The sequence below is a fragment of the Podarcis liolepis genome (genome assembly GCF_965112155.1).
Source record: "Podarcis liolepis genome assembly, chromosome: 10".
Lineage (NCBI taxonomy): Eukaryota > Metazoa > Chordata > Lepidosauria > Squamata > Lacertidae > Podarcis > Podarcis liolepis.
In genome coordinates, this window is record NC_139562.1 from 40614073 (window position 1) to 40629777 (window position 15705).

Sequence of the window (15705 nt, forward strand, 5' to 3'; positions counted from 1 at the left end):
ATTTGCTACTTTTGATGCTCACTGTTGTTTCCCACCCTCCACCCCACCCCTCTCAACAGTTATGGCTGGGAATGCCCGCCTGGTATGTTGCTGCTTGCCGTGCAAATGTGAAAAGCGGTGCCATTATGTCTGCCTTGTCAGATACTGAAATTCAGAGGGAAATTGGAATCAGCAACCCTCTTCATCGCCTAAAACTCCGTCTGGCAATCCAGGAGATGGTATCACTCACAAGCCCATCGGCCCCTCCGACATCTAGAACGGTGAGTCACGTTCCTCTCTCACTCACCTAGAATTCAGTGGTGCACTGCCTGAGCATGGAAGTTAGCCATTTATGGACCTCTCCTTTCTCAGCAAGGCTTGTTTGTCTTATTTGCTTGATAGTTTTATCTTTAGTAATGCTTTCTGCCAATTTACCCAAGGCACGCGGGTGGCGCTGTGGGTAAAACCTCAGCACCTAGGACTTGCTGATCGTCAGGTCGGCGGTTTGAATCCCCGCGGCAGGGTACACTCCCGTTGCTCAGTCCCAGCACCTGCCAACCTAGCAGTTCGAAAGCACCCCTAAGTGCCAGTAGATAAATAGGGACCGCTTACTAGTGGGAAGGTAAACGGCATTTCCGTGTGCTGCGCTGGCTCGCCAGATGCAGCTTGTCACGCTGGCCACGTGACCCGGAAGTGTCTTCGGACAGCGCTGGCCCCCGGCCTCTTAAGTGACATGGGCGCACAACCCTAGAGTCGGACACGACTGGCCCGTACGGGCAGGGGTACCTTTACCTTTACCTTTTAGACTTTAAGCTAACGAACATGTAATTTCTTGGTTTCCTTTTAAACTCTTCTTACCATACAAGGAGACAGCAAAAATCATGAGATGAGAACATGCAGGAGATGATGTTTTGGGATTTGATTTTAGTTTCCATTTCCCCACTGTTTTTCCAATGGAAATAACTTCAGCCATTCCCAGAATGGATCTCTGGTTCTTTCTCATTCCCAAGTGATCGCTGCTAACCCTTCAGGGGTTTGCATTAGTTGTAAAAATGACTGTCAGCCGGTAGACATAGCACAAAGAGATGCTTTCGCTGATATTCAACAGGAGTTGGAGGGCAAGCGTCCCTATGTCCTAAAAGGCATTTGCTGAGGGAGTCATCTGGTGTGTAAGGAACACATTTCCTGTGAAAGTGGCTTTAGCCATGGGCAACCTTTGTTTGGGGGGGGGCAAAGCAGTATGAGGGCACCTGGGCTAGTCAGACTAGCAGGCAGCATCAGCACAAAGTCACAATGGCCAGTGTCTCCTTAGGCAGGCAGCAGCAATAGTGAGGGCACACAATATTTCTCTCCCACTGAAGTAGGCATGTGTGGCCACAAGTGTGTCTCTCTCCTGTTGAGCTGGGCAGAAGCAGAGGCCTCTGTCGTCTCACTGAACTATACAGAGATGCCTCAGCAGAGAAGTATGGTTTTTCTCTCCCCCTTTTTTGGTAAGTCCTGCTTCTGGCCATAGTTCAAATTATATTTGGGAGCAGCTTCACCTATGAATTTTCCCTACACAGGTGTACAAATTTGTAGGAGAAACTCCATGCACCTAAAAGGTGTGCATGTATCTGTTTTGTGGAGGCATATTGAGAAATCATGATTGCCATGATCCCCAGTGAATTCCATGTAACAAAATAAGGTGAGGGTTACAGATTGGTACATTTGTCTAAGAAATGCATCAGTCCTAAGGTATAGCCAAAGATTAGAACACTAATATAAGATGTGAACCAAAGGCCAATTTTCTGAATTTATTCTTGGAAGAAAAGGAAAAGGGAAAGTACCAAGATGGTGAATACTTTTTTTAAAAATGTAGAAATTGCTGGTTCAGTGGGGGCTATTCTTTTCTAGAGATGATTTTCAAAAAAGAATGAATATGGGCTTACCAACCCTTTTAGCTTTCTTTGATATATTGCCTGAAGAAGCAACCCTTGAACTGCGCTTTGAATTTTGCATTGCACAAAATGTTAAGGGCAACATCCGAGAGCTAGCAAAACAAAACGAGAAACTGTCTGTGTGTGTGTTTGTGTGTTTGTGTGTTTGTGTTTGTGTGTGTGTGTGTGTGTGTGTGTGTGTAGGCAATGTCTTCTTTTTTCTCCATTCTAGAATAGCCATTTGATGACCCCATGTTCCCTGTTTGCCTCCTAAATGGTTATTTTTTAAAAATTAGCGCCCCAGCCTAGACCTACAAGCTTCAATCTGTGCTTTCCATTTCATGAGGTTTATCATATTAGTTAAAAGGTTTATCATATTAGAAATGCCCTGTGCATATGTATGTAGCCTTTTGGTCTCCAAAGACCTGAAATAGCATACCTGTCTGCTGAAATAAGCGCCACTACAACATGTTCTATGAGAAGGAGTAACAGTTGTGTTTGGAAATGGCAATCGTACTAGTATTCCTTAATACGCATTTAATGGAATTCAGGGGATCACCTCCATATCTTTTTTCAAAGTGGAGGAAGATGAAAAGCAGCTGTCTGAAGTTGTTTCTAGCTGCTGCTCAACTGAGGCAAGGACATGGTTGTGCTCATTGTGATGCTGTATGCTGTTAACTTACAGTGTTGCTGCCTTTCTTCTTTAACACTGCTTACCTAATGCGGATTCTACCTGCCTCCCTGTGGGCATTGGCAATAGCCCTCAGGCAATGTTTGGGTGACCCATGAAGAAATGGAAACTCTTGCTGCTCCAGCTAAAACGGTTAGTTTCAACAACAGCTTTTCATATTTACTTCAATGTCAAAGTGTGGATTTTACAGTTATCACTATATGTGAATAAGCTATAGAACAGCTGAATATTGTTTTACACAATATTTATTTGAGTTTTAAGCTATGTACGCTGAATATTCCGTATATACAAGAAGGTCACTGTACAGTTAATGAGTCCGATAATTCATGCCAAAATAAATAAAAACAATAAATGGAGGTGCTTCTGAAGAAATGGTCTGGCTTTTCACCAATTGTCCAATGCAGCCTGTATATATTTAGTCAGAAGTAAGTCCAAACTGTACATAAGGTTGTAGCAATAATCACAATTTTGAATTGTGTTTCAATTAGTTTGTTCATTTCATTTTCTTGGTGCAGCAGTTATTGCTGTTTGTTTAACTAGGCTAGACTGGAAATAATTCTCTGTAGTGATATATATTGGCTGAAACAGTCCTTGTGAAAATGTGCATTGACGACAGGTTGTTATGACAACATTGTGCCCGCATTGCTGATGCAGTAACATGCTTTGGGACATAGTGCTAATCCCAGATGTACGATGGCAGACTGTTTACTTAGGACAAATTCACACCATATATTTAAAGCACTATGGTACCAGTCATGGCTTCCCCCAAGGAATCCTCACAGTTGCAATTTGTTAAGGGTGCTGAGAATGGTTATTAGGAGACCCACCTGTTCCCCTCACAGAGCTACAATTCTGAGAGTTCCCTGCAAAGAGAGGTTGACTGTCCATACTGTCAGCTCAGAATTGGCTACCTCTGTCCCATATTCCACCATTAAGTCTGTCCTTATGCTTACCTATTTCCATTACATGAATAAATCTTCCCAGTTATATTTACACATTCCCCCTCTCCCTGCCAAATATGAAAGCAATGATAGACAAAATGAGAATCAAACTGTTCCCATATCAGCTGTTTTGTGTGACCATGTGGGACATTTCTGTCAGTTCAGTAAATTCCCTCAAAATGTGTGCATTCCTCACCGTTTAGATGGGCCAGTGTGAGATGTAGTAGGGTAGAGCATGAAACTGCTTCTTATCTCACTTTTAATTTTATTAAGACTATTTTGTTAGCCAGCAGTTAACCCTGCTGTAGGTTGACTTCATTACCCTTCTGTTTGAAACGCACAATTAATGTAAGGCGCTGTATCTGTTGTTTTGCTTTTTTTAACTCATGCTGTATTTCTTTTTGTGTTATTCTCACTTTACTAACGGCTGTCCTCAACACTGCAGAAAGAGAATGAGGAAGGCAGCTGGGCTCAGGTAGGAACCTTTTCCAGTGTGACTAACAATAGCTCAACATCTGGCACTAGGGAGCTGTCAGCCCCTTCCACAGAAGAGTTCAGTGCTTGCTCTTCATATTTATTTAAGTATTAGAAGCCAGGGGTATTTTAATGGTCTTGTTCTTTTTTCTCTTTTTGTTAAGACAAGCTGGTTTTGTGCTGCTAATTATAACCGAGCCCCAGGCAAAAGCTTCAGTGTGCCTTAAAGGGTTAACCTACACTGAATGGACTTCTCTCACTCAAGAATTAATCCCCCTCCCCTTTACTGCAAGATGCTTGGGGCAAGTGATGAGAGAATTGCCTCCTTGGGAATATGGATGGGGACTTGATCGCCTGTCCTGGAGTGGGGAACTTCTGGACTGTGGGCCTGACCTACCTATAACCAAGGGTAGTGAACTTTGTGGAAAAGCTGGCAAAGGGACCTCCTGGAGAAGAAAACCCACTTTTCCGCAAAGTTCACTACCCTTGTTAATAGGCAGTGGCTTGTGGGTTCTCTTCAGTGCTGACATCTGAATGAGAAGGGTCTGCAATACATGCCTGCTAGAATCTGAAACTTTTGAAGGCCAGTCTACACATTATACCAGCCACATGGAACTGAAATGATTTTTCCATAGCAGTTCCACAAAACTAAAATAACACCATTTCATCTCTCAAGATAATTTTATTAGGATTAGATATAAATCCATTGTATATACTTTGCCAGCCTATTACTTACATGCCAAACCTTGTTTTGGCTGAGGTTTCAGAAGCTTCTGAAAGTTTTGATTTCTGATATAGATGGTAGGAATCACTCGTCATCATAGGATGCCTTTCTCCTGTGACCAGAAAGGGCCCTCATGGATAATATTGCTTTATATTTCCTTATTTCTTCTGTGCACCTGTTTGCTAGACTAGGAATGCTGATTGTTGATTAGATCTGATCAATGATATTATGGCATACATAGAGTACTACCTAATATTACTAACGAAACTGGAACATCAAGAGAAGTGCAATTGTTCTATACTATGGACACTAGTAATATATTTTCTTATTCTTCACTACCTTCCACCCCAGACTCTTGCTTATGGTGACATGAATCATGAATGGATTGGTAATGAATGGCTTCCTAGTCTGGGATTGCCACAGTATCGAAGTTACTTCATGGAGTGTTTGGTAGATGCAAGGATGTTAGATCACCTGACAAAAAAAGATCTCCGGGTACACTTAAAAATGGTGGATAGCTTTCATCGGTGAGTTAGCACAGTATCTTCATTTATTTATTAATTATTAAAACTATGTTTATGCTACTTTTAAACCAGAAATAAAAGTGCTGATATTACCAAAGCCAAATGTTTATATCTGGGGAAAAGATATACGATTCCCCCCGCAGATATATAAATCATTTCTACAGTTTGTCTCATGTGAACAGAAAGAAGATGTTTACAGTATTTATAAAATGTTTTAAGTGGAGCTTTTCAAATGCACAAAATCTTCCAATTTGTTTACTTTCACTGCAACTTGCCTTATAATGTCCTTTTCCCCACCTTATACAACAGAACAAGTCTGCAGTATGGAATCATGTGTTTAAAGAAACTGAATTATGACAGACAAGAACTAGAAAGGAGAAGAGAAGCAAGTCAGCATGAAATAAAAGGTAATACTTTACTGAAGGATGATATCTTTAATGCTTGTCTTCTGAATTTTTATTCTATTGGACTCAATAGCCCCAATGTAGTTATATGAACAAGTTCTTTCAGGCTCAGAATGGACTTGTCTAAAATGAAATAATTCCTTGAGGCTAAGCAAGAAATTAAACGTTTATTCATTATTAGATGGAATCAGCATAGACTTATCAGCACATTTCAAGGAAATGTAGCCATCGTACAAATTAACGGGAATTTTAAAACACAATATATCTGAACAATGCAACATTTAATTACAAGTCTCTTGAAATTTCCTCTTATTGTCTTGCTGTTTTTTTGGATTTGAAAAGTCCATATAATGAAATTCCTATATAAATTTAGAACTGGTTCAGCTCAGCCCTCTGTGTGTTCTTGCACTTCTGAAAGTTCAGTCCTTGGGGAAATGCTTTTTTCCCTCCTTTTCATAGATGTGTTGGTATGGAGTAATGACAGAGTCATACGCTGGATACAAGCAATTGGATTGCGAGAATATGCAAACAGTGTGTTAGAAAGTGGGGTGCATGGATCGCTCATAGCTCTGGATGATAACTTCGATTACAGCAGCTTGGCTTTGTTATTGCAGATTCCAACACAGAATATACAGGCAAGTAAACTACATTGCTAATTGTAATTATTTCCCATGGATTTTAACTTTTTTTAAAAAAATTGCTTCAATTGTTTGATTTGGTTAACCATAGGCACGGCAGATCCTTGAGAGAGAATACAACAATCTGTTAGCACTAGGAACAGATAGACGACTTGATGAAGTAAGTAATTTTATTTATACTTAATAGGTAGCAGAGAATATGAAATGGTTGATTTTGGTCCTCATATAGATACATACCCCTGCTCGCTTGGCCCACTAACCCTTTTTAAGCTGGAGATTCTCCTTCCCAACCCATGCAACTACTAAGCTAACTTTTCCCCTTTTGGGGGCCACTTCACTCTTCTATTCTGCAGTCCTGCTTTGCACCCCTTTTCACCTTCACCTGCATATCTCTTCCTCCTCCTCCCCTCATCTAGTGCTATTTCCTCCCCCCTGCACACAAACCACTCCCATGGTGACTGACGTTAACATATGAGAGTGCTGGAGGTGAAATAGTTAAACAGGTTACCCAATCAGGACCCAGGGGGTGGAGTCAGAGGGACTATAAAACCAGCTCTGGGAGGGGCAAAGGGAGAATTCATTGGGAGTTGGGTGGTTGGTTGGAGTGGGAGTGAATGGGGATAGAGTTTGTGAGTAGGTTGAGTTAGTGTAGCAAAATAAGATGAGTCAGGAATAGTTAGGGACTAGGAAGACAAGTAAATATCTGAGAGGTGGTTTAGTGAGTGACAGCAGGTAGCGGAAGTTATGGGACTGGATAGGCACCCCATGATTGTAATTGACCGATACCGTTTATGAAACCACACGCTTGTTAAACTGCAATAAATAAACAAAAGTTTATGTTCCAATTTAACCCGGACTGGACTCGGTATTGTACCAGGTAGGGCCTGGGTAGTGGCAGCGAGAAATAAAGTGGTGGCACAGGGATCAATAGATGGTGAAACGTCCAGGGACCCTGTGCGATCGCCACAGAGACCTCTTGCATCTTCCATACATTGCAGCTAAGCACCCATTTCACATTCGACCCAACCATGAAGCCGCCATCTCCTCTTATTCTTCAGACCCTTTCCCCTGTCTTCTACTCCCTCTTTTTGCAACCCCCGTGGCATCTCTTTACTCCACCCTCCTCCTCTCTTCTCCTTTGTACACAGATCACCCCATTCCCATGCCTTCTCCTGTCTATTGTTTAGGTCTCTGTGCACCTACACACCATTATCACCTTCACCTTTTTTCCACCTTCCCCTTTTTGTTTTTGAACTTTCCCTTCACACAGATCACCCCCATTTTCAGGCTTTCCTCTCTCTCATTCTGCAGTCCCCTTTGCATTCACAGCCCATACTGATATGTTACTGTATCCTTATGATGACTACAATGTTTAGAAAAAACCTGTCAGTTTTAGAAGAGTTTAATTCAGTTGATGAATGTTGTACATACATGGGTGTTTTCTTATTAATGAAATATCTCTTTTAACTACAACATTGAATCTTGAACTTCCATGTTGAAGGCAGCACATGGTACCAGGAAATGCATGATTGTGGAGAGGTACTGTAGAATATTTGAGGGCTTTGCATCCTTGATCTCTCTCATATGAGACAGCTGAGGAATGGAAGAGGAAGAAGTTTGAAAAGCCATATTTTTATTTTCAATTACTTTCTTCTTGCTGTATTCAAACAATGGCAGAGGTTTGAGCAAAGCAGGAATGGAAGGACACACTGAAAGGTTTCTGTTTATATCTATATATCTATATCTATCTATCTCTTACACACACACACACACACACACACACACACACACACAAAACCAACCAGATTTAACAAGGAAAAATAGCAGTGATGGGTACAACACAGAAGCTAATACAACAGAGACTTTCCCAACTTCCTCCTTGCTATACTCAAGCTTTGTTTTAAACCTGCAGTTCCCCCAGGTCGCTCTCTGCTCAGTCTAGTCAAAATTCTGCCATTCTTTAAAATCCCCTCTCCATTTTTCTATCTCTGCTTTATTCAAATCTCTGCTGTTCCCTCTGTGCTCCTTCCATCCCTTCTTTACGCAGTCTTTTACTGATGAGAAGCCTGCCTTCTCTTTTGCTCTCCTATCCTACCCTGACTTCATGCAAATTCAGGATTGTGATGAAATACTGCAAATCCTCCACTGGAGGCTGTACAATTACAATCTTACAAAACACAGCTTTTAGTAAAAAATAAATAAATGTACTAGTCAGTTTCATTAGTTGTGGCCCACCCACCTACCCCCATTTTTTTATTACCGTATTTTTTGCACCATAACACTCACTTTTTTCCTCCTAAAAAGTAAGGGGAAATGTCTGTGCGTGTTATGGAGGGAATGCCTACGGGTGGCATGCCTACGGATTTTCCTCCTTTAAAAACTACGGGCGTGTTATGGTCGGGTGCGTGTTATAGAGCGAAAAATACGGTATATTCTTAATATCACTGTTCACATTACATTTTAGATAGGCATACATCATCCCTCTTTAATCTTTTGGTAATTTGTTAAATAATAAAGCCACAGAGGTATATTAGAGTATCTCAATGGTGGGTGGCAGCATATAATCTCCCCAGCACTCCAGTCAGCATCTTCCTACCCATTGGGTCCAATGGGGACCATATCAAAGGATGAGTTGAGGGTTATTTATTACCGTATTTTTCGCCCTATAGGACACACTTTTTCCCCTCCAAAAATGAAGGGGAAATGTGTGTGCGTCCTATGGGGCGAATGCAGGCTTTCGCTGAAGCCTGGAGAGCGAGAGAGGTCGGTGCGCACTGACCCCTCTCGCTCTCCAGGCTCCAGGAAGCTCTGCGCAACCCTTGGGAGACTGGGGCGACTTCGCACCAGTCTCCCGAGGGTTGCGCAGAGCTGCCTGCAGTCCCGGGCTTCGCACAGCTCTCTGCAAGCCTGGGGAGACCGGCGCGACTTCCCGCCAGGCTCCCTAGGCTTGCGGATAGCAGGCTGTTCTGGGGGCTGGGGTCGGGGGAAGCTCGGGCTTCCCCCGCACCAGCCCCGCGCCTGGGGAGGGAAATAAAATTTTTATTTCTTTATTCTCCCCCCCCCCAAAAAAAAACTAGGTGCGCCCTATGGGGTGAAAAATACAGTACATTTCATTTGATGCTCTGTTGTGCACATCCTATATTTCAGTGTCTCTATCTGGCTCACTTTTTCACTGTGTTCTGGCCATAGAGTAACAATGCCTATATATGGACCATTTTATCTGGCTATGCTCGAAAGGAATGATAAAGCTATACATTGGCCAGCATAGAACAAGATTCCCTTGTTAAGTATCTGTTTCTATTTCTAACAAGCAGAAGTCCACCTTTCTATTGATAACTATTCCTCAACTGTTCAGTTTTAACTACCCAGAAGACTAGCTTTCAGTTTTAGCAAAATTAAACACTGTATTTGTGTGTCAACAGAGTGATGACAAGAATTACAGGCGGGGTTCTTCCTGGCGAAGACAGTTCCCCCCACGTGAAGTCCATGGAATCAGCATGATGCCTGGCTCCTCAGAAACACTGCCAGCTGGGTTCAGATTAACTACAACATCAGGACAGTCACGAAAAGTGGCAACTGATGGTATGGGACGAACGCTTATTTTCATAACTAAAGGTCTCTAAGCATTCATTATCTATGTGGAAGAAAATATGCCAACCTTGCATAAGCAATATAGCCAGCAGCAAAGCATCACTGACTTAGGTGCTGGTTGGTGTGAAATATTTACACATAAAATGTGTTAAAAGATGTAATGCTAAACCATGGTTTAGCGGTACATGAAAGAGCTGCAGGAAACCTTGGGCTCATATGCTTGTCCCATGCCCCCCACCTGTATTTACACAGTTTCAAAGGCCTGAAAGGGGTGAATGTATTTTTCATTTCTACATTTTATTTATCCATTCTATTTATTCTTTATATTTATAACTTGCCCTTCATCCATGCGGCTACAACTAATTGAGCTAAGAAGCAGTACAGTCGTACCTCGGGTTAAGAACTTAATTCGTTCCGGAAGTCTGTTCTTAACCTGAAACTGTTCTTAACCTGAAGCACCACTTTAGCTAATGGGGCCTCCTGCTGCCACTGGATCCCGATTTCTGTTCTTATCCTGAAGCAAAGTTCTTAACCTGAAGCACTATTTCTGGGTTAGCGGAGTCTGTAACATGAAGCATATGTAACCCGAGGTACCACTGTACACACCTTCTTTCCCCAATTGTCTCATATCATCACAAGAGCAAAAAGGGAACCTTCCTCCCCCCCCAACCACATGGTCTGCCTGCTGTGTCTCCTGTTCCAGCAGATCTCCATATATGGGTGTGAATGAATGAATTTACTTTATTCGGTCACAGACCAGCATAAGCAAAACATCTAAGTACCGTATTTTTCGCTCTATAGGACGCACTTTTTCCCCTTCAAAAATGAAGGGGAAATGTGTGTGCGTCCTATGGACCGAAGACACCATAGCCCCGCGACCCTCTCCCGGCTGGAGAGGTGACGTGCGGCTATGGCAGGAGCCTCTCCGCTGCGCCTTTCCGCTGCTCCCTGACCTGCTCTTTGGGGCTGGTCGTGGGCTTCCCCCCGCCAGCCCCAAAGAGCAGGTCGAAAGGAACCTGAAGCCTGGAGAGCGAGAGGGGTCAGTGCACACCGACCCCTCTCGCTCTCCAGGCTTCCAAGGTAGCCGCCTGAACGCACCTTAAACGGCCGCCTGAACGCACCTTAAACGGCACCTTATTTTAGAGCGGGAAAGCAAGAGGTGGAAAGTTCTCCCCCTCTCTGTGCAGCGCCTCCTGCCGCTTCACTGAAGGGGTGCTGGGCAGAGAGGGGGAGAATTTTTTTTTCTTGTTCTCCCCCCTCTAAAACAAAGTGCGTCCTGTTGTCCGGTGCGTCCTATGGTGCGAAAAATACGGTAAATAGCATAACATATGGGTGTAATGGTCAAATGGGTAAGGTACATACAAATGCCCTGATAGCAGGGTCAGAATCTTTTTTTAAAAAAATCTGGGACACAGATCAGGCACTCTGGATATACACCCTCTTTGAACATTAAGTGTGCAATCCACACTAAATAAGCTTCACGAGTTGGGTCACAGAGAATACCTTACAGAGTGGGCTCCATGTTTTTTTCCTCTTCCTCTAATTCCAAGATTCTTCTTGTTGTGTTGGTTATCAATTTGCAGTGGCGTCAGCGCGGTTGCAGAGACTAGACAGCTCGACAGTTCGCACGTATTCGTGCTGACAAGGCTGGCATGGAAAAAAGGACGGAGGTGAACTCATGTGAGTAATTAAAAAGCTATCTTATTTGTTGTTGGGGTGGAGTGGGCAGAACTGAAACAATAACCATAGCAGTGCAGGGTTCTCTCAAAGGGCCTAGGAAGTTCTCACTGAAGTACGTCTGGGCACTGGGATAGTGAAGGTATGCCTGGGCTATACAACTTCTGACTATTCTTAGACTTTGTCTGCACATTAACAGCATTGAGCAATAAGCAGCTATGAGTTCTCAACATCTAAGCCTAGGGATGAGACTCAGATGAATCTAAGGAACCTGCCTGCAGCCTAAAGAGTAGAACAGGGTATAGAGGACTAGGTCTGAGTGATAACTGGTTTTTAACATTGTGATGTATCAGCAGCTAAATACCAGTGTGTGCGAAGTGTATCTTGGCTGCTTCTTCCTCAGAAGCAGCTGAAATACATTGCCCAGTCCCCGTGCCCCTCAGCTGATCAAGCTTCTCCCCTCTTGCTGATGTGAGCAGGAGGGGGCTTCCACAAGCCAGAGGCAGGGCTTGGTTGCTCCAGGAGTAACTGACCAGAAGAGTACACCCTGCGCAGGCTGCACACCCACCACTGATCAGCTAATCACGCCCCACTCTGGCTCCTGTGATCCAGGGGAGGGGAGAAACTGCTCCATTGAGGAGCATGTGAATATTTCTTTTCCATAAACCCCAATTTACTTTCCTCTGTTTTATCATGTGTCTTACTTCTGCTCCTTGAGCATAGCTGGGTGGAATCCAGAGTGGCTGGAGGAACCCAGTCAGATGGGTGGGGTACAAATAACAACAGTCCCACAATTTTTGACACTGCAAAATAGCACCTTCAGGGCAAATGTCAACCATGATGGTGCACTTTTCAGCAGAAAACTAGCATAGGACCCCATCCACATTTGAAGCAGATTCCAGCACCGGCCCCCAAGATGCATTTTGCTCCAAAATAAAAGCGGCTAGATGTAACACACTTGTTTACACACATCATTAATGCCATGTGTAGTTTAGCTCTGAATGGAGAGGGGGAAAGCTTTTCCTTTCTCCCGAGCAAAAAACATTAAACCAAATGAGGACAAAAACACTGAAATGGAATAACTTGTAATTAGAGCTATGTAGGCTGTTGTTAGCATGCCAAGGGTATGAAATGGAGTGCCCCAGAACATTACAAATTTCACTGCAAGTTCAGATAGTAAAGAGCCAATGCTTGCAAATATCAGACCTATGATTATCTAATCTACTGCTACTACCACAGTCAGCCATCGCTTGAGAATACAAATTCTAAAATTAGGAAATACAAACAGCACTAGGCAGACAAAAATAATGTGCTAAAGGTATAGAAAAATGAATCAGTGCAATTTGCAAGGACTACTACTACTACTACTACTATTCAAGAGTGCAGTCTATGGGTTCATTGCAAATACCATTGCCCTTGACATTTATTCCACTAGTAGCTACAGTAATTTATGGACCAATACTATCACCAATGGCATCTGAAACATTTCCCAACCTGCATCTATCAAAGGAAACATTCTACATTACCAACAATCCTACTTGAGGGAGAAAAAAGCAACCCAATATATTACCTTAAAAAGATGCAAAACAATTAAGATAGTGAAATTCCAACTGGGCTTTTTATTGTATTAACATGTCTGCTTTGGTATATTATACAGTGGTACCTCTGGTTACGAACTTAACTCATTCCAGAGGTACCACTTTAGCTAATGGGGCCTCCTGCTGCCGTGCGGTTTCTGTTCTCATCCTGAGGTAAAGTTCTTAACCTGAGGTACTTCTTCCAGCTTAGTGGAGTCTGTAACCCGAGGTACAACTGTATGACTAAAGAATTACAATCCAAATTCTCACAGAAAACAGTATCATTTACCCTGATTGCTTCAGGTAAAATATGTATACTTCAAAAATGTTAGGTCTGAGTGGTAAAAGGAATCTGGGGCTGGTAGCTCAATACCTACAGATATTGCCTATGTTTAAATTTCCTTAGTGCCTCAAGACAGATTTTCCCCATTGTGTCCGGAGCCGCTTTTCTCCACAATAATCCTGCCTGCTTCAACAGGGCTGTGCTAGAAGCCATTTACTACTCATTAATAATGAGCCTAAGATAGAGATCACCAACCTTTTTTGGGGGCACCACATGTTGTAATCAAGCACACACCACAACTTATTGTATTGGCTACACCAGAATGATTTTTGAGCCGAATTTCTGTAGAGGGATAAAGAAGGGTGCCCTGCATTGCCAGGGAAGACTTCTGCAGGGCCCACAGGCACCATGTTGGAGACCCTGGGGCTCAGTAACAGAATACTGTAATGGAGTAATTACTGAATGTACTATTTTCCCCCCACCTCTAGATGCCAACTCTTCTACTTTACCTGAAGTGCACTACCACCACGTTATGAAAAGAAGCTTTTTATTCAAGAACAGGGTATAAGGAAGTACACTAGAATATTTATCAGACTAAACTACATGGAGATCTTTTTACAAATTGTGTTTTAAGGTGCAACCTGCCAAGTACTACCATCATGCAACTCTAATTCATTTCAATGGAGGTAACATAAGTTTCAGACAGCCCCATTGAAATGACTAAAGAATGTGCAGCAAGAGTACTGGCCGGACTGCGCCCACTGGGTAGTTCAATAAGGTAATAGTTAGTAATTAAGTTTTTTTAAGCAAAATGAATAAACCCCAATGTATCTATCATCATAAATTTGACTGAAGTGCAGGAAAGCTTTTATCAAAAGGAGACACTCATTTTTAAACTTGTTTCATCTGTTTTATTGTAAAATACTAGAATTTATGTATTTACTGTGTATGTATTTCTTTTAATATGTGTAAGTCTCATGTAAATGGATATAAATATGATTTTTTAAAAGAAATTAAATCTATGGTACATGGGGTCTTAGTGCAAACACTTGACAATACAGTGTCAACAATACTGTTTGTATCCTTCCATTCCACCATTTTTACAGTTTTGAATTGTAGCAAAGTCAATTGGATATGTTTAGCAGAGTTATTAGATGCTTCAACATGTTCCTACTTTTTAAAAGAAATATGTCAATATTTAAAGCTCAACACCTGCCTCTGATGATTTACAAAAGAAAGATTTGAGCCAAAAATGGACCTCTAAAGGCAAAACACAATTGTTATATATACTTGTAGAAAAGCACTGTGACGGCTCTCCTTTTTAATATCAACAAGATCAAAAATCAACTACAGGACGTTAACAAGAGACATTCTCCTCAATGGCTACTTATGGACCAAGAAGAAACTAGCTTTTTCTAGGACTCACGTTTTGCCTTCCAAATTCTTCAGATGCTGGCCAACGTTGGCATAGAACAAACATCAAGGGGAAATAAATCCTGATCTTCAAGTTTTCAGTTATATAGAAAAATGCTGCCCTCCATTTCTTCATTATAATAGGCATTAGACAGCTGATTGTCTAATAACATGTTTATCCAAGATGGCCTTGCTGAGACTTATCGGAAGTCAACCTTATCAGAGGAACTAACTGAAAGGCAGAAAAGTTAATATATAATGTACAAAAGCTTAGAGGAGAAACTATTATCTGCTGTGGCTTTATTTGGTGGTGTTATTGATGTTTATTCTTTGTTTATATGGGAAGTTTCAAAGTAAGACCTATTTAATAATGTCATTTACCTTCTATTTGCTAATCTCCCACTGCCTGATCTTAGCTTCAGACCTGTCTTTTGGTTATTCCTTTCAGCAGGTTGATCTGCAAAACATCTGCACGTACATTTGTTTTACTGCGTTTTGTTTTGCTTTTTTTACTTAAACAGACCTCAGTTAACCAAATGGTGACAGATTCTTTTTCTCCCCCGTTGTCAATAAAAGAAAATCAGTGCTGTTTTATGTGTTCAATGTCTGATGGAACTGCATGGTGTGTCACAGCTTCAAATGGAACTTTAAGAGGCAAACATTGCTTCAGGGGTATAAGCATAACGTTTTCTATTAACAAGCAACCAGAATGTGCTTTGAAAGATAATAATGCCGTCTGCCACAAGATGGTGCACTGAACGTATTGCTTCATAGAAAGTAACGTACAAAAGGGGTTCCTTCTAAGTAAACTTTGCTACAACCGCCAAGACACTGGCTTGATCAATTGAATATAACTCCGTTGTTGTAACCACT

At 42.0% G+C, this 15705-nt stretch overlaps 2 protein-coding genes across 8 annotated transcripts in view; one reads left to right on the forward strand and one right to left on the reverse strand.

Moving 5' to 3' along the window:
• The window catches only part of PPFIA2 (PTPRF interacting protein alpha 2), a 269318-nt gene extending 253897 nt beyond the window's left edge, over positions 1-15421 (forward strand). For both annotated transcript variants that reach the window (XM_083463081.1, XM_083463082.1), the window contains 10 exons: positions 60-260; positions 2656-2718; positions 3973-4002; positions 5077-5252; positions 5559-5656; positions 6113-6288; positions 6383-6451; positions 9714-9873; positions 11466-11562; positions 13908-15421. In XM_083463081.1, the coding sequence (XP_083319207.1) occupies positions 60-260; positions 2656-2718; positions 3973-4002; positions 5077-5252; positions 5559-5656; positions 6113-6288; positions 6383-6451; positions 9714-9873; positions 11466-11524 (1032 nt within the window). In that variant the 3' untranslated portion in view covers positions 11525-11562; positions 13908-15421. The remainder of the gene's footprint in view (positions 1-59; positions 261-2655; positions 2719-3972; positions 4003-5076; positions 5253-5558; positions 5657-6112; positions 6289-6382; positions 6452-9713; positions 9874-11465; positions 11563-13907) is intronic.
• Positions 7678-15705, reverse strand: part of ACSS3 (acyl-CoA synthetase short chain family member 3) — a 79781-nt gene continuing 71753 nt past the window's right edge. For 3 of the 6 annotated variants that reach the window (XM_083463092.1, XM_083463091.1, XM_083463097.1), the window contains 3 exons: positions 14846-15064; positions 11386-11529; positions 7678-7884 (listed from right to left, as the gene is read on the reverse strand). The gene's annotated coding sequence lies outside the window, so the exon portion shown is untranslated. The remainder of the gene's footprint in view (positions 7885-11385; positions 11530-14845; positions 15065-15705) is intronic. The other 3 variants (XM_083463093.1, XM_083463095.1, XM_083463094.1) reach the window with 3 other exon arrangements.